Consider the following 5,245-nt stretch of genomic DNA (forward strand, 5'->3'; position numbering starts at 1 on the left):
GGGGTCTTGCGTTCTGTGGTGTTTTCCGTGTTCCCCCCCCCCGTGCGGTGTAGTGAGGGGAGGACGGCTGCTCTCAGGCCCTGCCCGTGGCCGGGACGGGACTGCGTGGGGTGCAAGGCCCCCCCGCAGCCCGGGGAGAAGCTGCCCTGCCCAGGATGCTGCAGCCCCGGGCCCCGCGCAGCTCCCGCCGGAGCGGCCGCGCTGGCTGCGTGCGGCAGAGGGCAGCAGTGGCCCACGCACGGCACCGGCCACGCAGGGCCACACTCACCCCCGCGGCCACATCCCAGGAGAGGGCCGGATGCATGTGTGCCAATGTCGCGACAGGCTGGGAAGGTCTCTGCCTGTGAGTGGGCTTGCGTGGGCGCAGAGGCAGCCTCGGCGGCTGCACACACACCGGCACCGTGCCGGCACATGGCTGCTACGCTGGAGAACCGTGCCTGTACCCAGAGCGCTTGCACACGCATGCACACGCACAGGGAGAGGGCTGTGGCTGCACACACGTGCCCACACACCCATGTGCCGCGCGCTGTGCCGTAGTTGTGCTGGGGCTGGTACACCGGTGCTGCCCTGCGTCTCTTGTCCCTGGGCTTGGCTCCCACCGCACTCTGCCTGTCCTACTGCCCTAGCCCGCGGTCAGCGGCCTGACACCCCCAGACGCCAGCCTGCCCCCCCGCGCTGACCCGCTCCCCCGTGCCGATGCCAGGACGGGCGCAACGCCAGCCAGCGATGGAGGTGGGGCGACCGTGCCGCAGAGAGGGAGCAACGCGCCCCCGAAGAAGAGGGACAAAGCGTGGGCGAAGGACCAGGGCTCCCATGCCCCAGGGTGCCCTGTGGGGCTGGCTGGAGGAGTGGGCCCAGGCTCCGAAGCAAGGACCATGACCCCAGAGTCTTGGGGCTGGCCAGAGGAGTGGGGCTGTGCCCCTGCAGAAGGACAGAGGCTCTTGAATCCCAGGATGCTCCCCTGGACTGACCGAAGAGGGATGCCGTGACCAAGGCAGCAGACCAGGGCCCTGAGGCCCTGGAGGGCTTCTGGAGGCTGGCCCCAGCCCCCTTGCTCCGCAGCAGCTCCCCAGCAGCTCCCCAGGGCTCTGGGTCCCCCATATTTATAACCGAGGCCATGGGGAACCTGGGGGGGTGTGGTGGAGGCTGTGGGGTGCATATCCTGACACACACCCCCCAGAGCTGTGTACAGAGGGCAGCCGGGCTGCCCCTGCCTCTTAGTAAATGGCCTTTATTTTTGTACGGATGGCCGCATGGCCTGTTGTATGTATTGTGTCTCCTCAGCCCCACCCCTGCACCCGCACACCCCTTCATGCCCAGCGCCTGTGCCCCCCCGCTTCTGCCAGGTGCCCCTCCCGCCCTCCTGCCAGCCCCTCCCTACGGCTCTGCCGCCTGCCTGGGGACGCGGGGTGCAGGATTTGGGACCTGGCCTCTGGGGCAGGCATGGGGCGGATGCTGCACCTCGTCTGAGCAATAAAAGGATTCTGTCCCAGAGATGGATGCCTCTCTTCATGGGCCTGGGGGCTGGGATTTGGCTCTGCCCGAAGCTGGGGAGGGATGGGGGGCAGTGCCATCTGGGTGGGGACACTCAGGGATTAGATGGGGGAACTGGGAAAGCGTCCCAAGGGGGACTGGGAGCTGGAAGCTGGGACCATGCAGGGTCAGGAGCAGGACCCTAGATGAGCTGCCCCTGGCAGATAGTGGGGGGACATCAAATAGACCCTAAGATGGGGGTTGCTCAGGCTTGGGGGTCCAGGGTTGCTGTGGGAGCTGAGCACCGTTCCTTGGGAAGCTAGGGTTCCCCTGCTAGTGCTAAGCCCCTGATGCCAATGTCTGGCTGGATGGGCCCCTGGCGACACTGAGTGACTTGCTGCATCTTTTCATCTGGGGAGGCGTAGGACTGCTGTGCCACCATCCCAGGAGACAAGCCCCAGAGAGACTGGGTGCTTTACACTGTGACAACCACTAGTGAAGCCCTGCCCAGGAGGCTGGTGGCATTTGCCTGATGATGGCCACGGGCTGTGACATCTCCCTGCAGCTCAGAGAGGGATTCAGCTGGCATCAGCGGTGCAGGGAGCATAGGGTGAGCAGGCGGGAGAAGGGAGCGGGGCTGCAGTGCAGGGTGGGGGGTGCTGCGGTGCTGGGGGAGGGTGCTGCACCCTGCACAGTTCCTTGTAGCATCTTCCCTGGCAGTACCCAGGCCCAGTGCTGCAGGGGATGGGGTTGCTGTGGGTCTGCCAAGTGTGACCAGGCACTCTGCTCCTCAGCCTGCCACCGGCTCAGGGCTCTGCCTCCCATCTTTTGAGCTTCAGGTGGCCGCTGGCACTGCCTTGCACATTCAGGGCTGTGGCTGTGCCCTGCTCCCCCTGCCAGGAGGGTTTCGAGACCTGGCTCTGCAGAGCAGTCCCAGCACCCTGACACCACAGTGGGGAGCAGGTGCTGCCATGCGTGGCCTGAACCCCCAAGTGCCACCCCCAGTAACACAGTGGCTGGGGGAGCAGGTGCCCAGGGAGGCTGGATTGGTGGCTGGGGGTGTGTAGGGGACACGTGCACGTTGGTGATGCCAGGACAGGGTTATCCCTGGATGGGCAAAGCTGGGCAGCCTCGGAGGGTCTCTGTGTGTCGTGGAAAGGTGATGCTGGGCGTCTGGCAGATGGGTAACCCTCCTGTCCTCTCTCTCCCTGCGCAGAGCACTCGGCCGCTGCGAAGACGGGGGGCTGCTTCCCCGGCAGGGCGCTGGCAACGCTGGAGGACGGTGCCCGGACACCGCTGTGGGCACTGCGCCCGGGCCAGCGGGTGCTGGCAATGGATGGGGCAGGCAGGCCCACCTACAGCGACTTCTTGGCTTTCCTGGACAAGGAGCCCCGTGCCCTCACCTTCTTCCATGTCATCGAGACGCGGGAGCCACCCCGGCGCCTGGCCCTGACACCCACCCACTTGCTCTTCGTGGCAGAGAATGCCTCGGCGCCTGCTGCCCGTTTCCGTCCCACCTTTGCCAGCCGCGTGCGCCCCGGACATTTTGTGCTGGTGGCGGCAGGGGGGGGTGGCTTGCAGCCCGCCGAGGTGGTGGGGGTGCGGAACCGGAGGGACGTGGGAGCCTATGCCCCACTGACACGCCACGGGACACTGGTGGTGGACGGCATGGTGGCCTCGTGCTTCGCCCTGGTGCAGGAGCAACATCTGGCACAGCTGGCCTTCTGGCCACTCCGGCTCTACCACAGCCTGATGGGGTGGCCAGGGGCGCAGGGGGATGGCGTGCACTGGTACTCGGGGCTGCTCTACCGCCTGGGCAGGCTGCTCTTGCCCCCTGACAGCTTCCACCCACTGGGAGTACCCTGGGCAGAGAGCTGAGGGTGTGCCCCAGCCAGCACTGCTGGTGGAGGTGGTGGCTGCGGGGCAGCTCACCGGGGGCCAGCACCCCCTCCCAAAGCTGGGTGCCCATGGGGAGCTGCCTCCAGCCCTGCCTGCTCGGGGCACAGCCACCTCCCAGTTGGGGGGCACCGGGGTTCCCCGGTGTGCGTCCTCCATGCTCACCGCCCCCTCCTCACCTCCTGTTCCTGGGGGCAGGGGTGAGGCACTAAGGGTCTCCCCCGGATGTGGGGGTGCCCCCGGCTGGATCCACATGCTGCTATTTGTGTGTGTGCGTGTGATGTGCGTGTGCGTGTGCAGAATTAGCCAACAACAGAGGTCTGATAGACAAGGGGGAGCGGGAAGAGGAGAGAGCCCCTGGCTGCAGGCTGCTCCCGCGGGGCTCCCAGCCTGCCTGCACCCAGTGGGGAGGCTTTGGGAGGGGGGCCCCAGGGCCCTTTGCTAGGCAGGCTGGGTGGGAGGGCAGGAGATGCTATTCCCACCCCTTGGACATGTCAGCTGGGAGGAGGGTGACCCAGGTACTGGGACTGTGCCTTGTCTTTAGCCCTGACTGCGGGTGCAGGGCGGCACCCAAAACCAGCCCCTGTATGCCTGGGGTGCCCAAGCACAGGCAGGGCTGGAGGGGCTGGCACAGCTCTGGCACGAGACCCCTGACTTGGTGACACAAGTGCTGCTGGAATGAGAGACTGGGGAGCGGGACCCTGAGCTCTGCCCAAAGCCAGCGCGGTAGCCACCCAGCCGGGCATGCCCGTGGGGACGCTGTGACAGCACAGGGGGCTCTGGCTGGCAAGAGGGGGCTGCGGAGGCAGGTGTGTGGACAGGAGGGTGCAAGTGCCAGCCAGGCATGGGCACGCACTGGTGGGAGCAGGGGTAGGGAGAGCTGGGGCCGCAGCCCCAGCCTGCTGGAGTCGGGGGAAGGAAAGCGCTCCCTCCCTTGCCTTCCCGGCATCCTGCCCTGAGCTGGCTCAGCCCAAAGCCATGCCTTTCCCACCCCAAAGCTAAAAAAACTCACCAAGCTCCAAACCCTGCCTGGCCTGACCTCCCCAACCCCCCAGCACCCCAAACCCTCAGGGTAACTCATTGCTGCTCACCCGCTTCCGGGACCTGGGGGGAGTCCCATCAGTGCTGCAGCAACGGTGTCCCCCCCAAATACTAGCTAGAGCCTCGGCCTCTCCTGGCTCCATGTTAGTGAAGGTAAGGGGGCTGGGGGGAGGCTGTGAGCTGCGTCCCCCCTGCAGCATCACGCGTCTTTATTTATTTATCTGCTCTTTGTATGTACCATAGATGGGAGGCAGTGTGGGCGCGTGCAGGGTGAGACGGGGAGCGGGCATGGGGGAAAGCTGTTTGGTTGGGGGGGTGATTTTTTTTTTTTAAACAAAAAGCAGAAATTATTTAAAGATTATTTTAAAGCACAGTTTTTATGGTGATTGTTGTCCAGGGCGAAGAGAGGGAGCGCAAGCGCGGCCGACAGCAGGTGTATTTTTGTCTCTTCACTGGATGTACCTTTCCTGGTCGGGGACACAGCCCAATAAAACCATTGTCTCCCAGGCGGGCACTCCGAGCTCTGGTGTGGGGAGGGCAGGCAGGGATCAGGGATGCTTACTGCCCATCATAAACAGGGCAGGCAGGGCATCTTGCGCTTCTCTAGGAGCAAGATTTGGCCACCCCAGTGCCCCCCACCAGTAAGGGCGAGCTCTCCCTCCCCACTCCCCCACACCAAGGGGAGGTGGGCAGCTGGAGGCTGCGGGAGTGACCCAGCCTACATGGGACCAAGCTGTCATTGGGGCCACCTGGAAACTAGGGCAAGTGGGGCAGGATGTAGGATGGACAGCCACCGTAAGACTGCCGGGGACACCTCTCCATCCCAGTCTGGGCC

The 5,245-nt window shown here is 65.2% G+C and overlaps 1 protein-coding gene across 1 annotated transcript in view; it reads left to right on the plus strand.

Moving 5' to 3' along the window:
* The window catches only part of IHH (indian hedgehog), a 16,596-nt gene extending 13,192 nt beyond the window's left edge, over positions 1-3,404 (plus strand). The window contains exon 3 of the mRNA XM_019470907.1: positions 2,690-3,404. Coding sequence (XP_019326452.1) covers positions 2,690-3,351 — 662 coding nt within the window. The 3' untranslated portion in view covers positions 3,352-3,404. The remainder of the gene's footprint in view (positions 1-2,689) is intronic.
* Positions 3,405-5,245: the final 1,841 nt, after the last annotated feature.

Source organism: Aptenodytes forsteri, unplaced genomic scaffold (genome assembly GCF_000699145.1).
Source record: "Aptenodytes forsteri isolate BGI_AS27 unplaced genomic scaffold, ASM69914v1 Scaffold255, whole genome shotgun sequence".
Lineage (NCBI taxonomy): Eukaryota > Metazoa > Chordata > Aves > Sphenisciformes > Spheniscidae > Aptenodytes > Aptenodytes forsteri.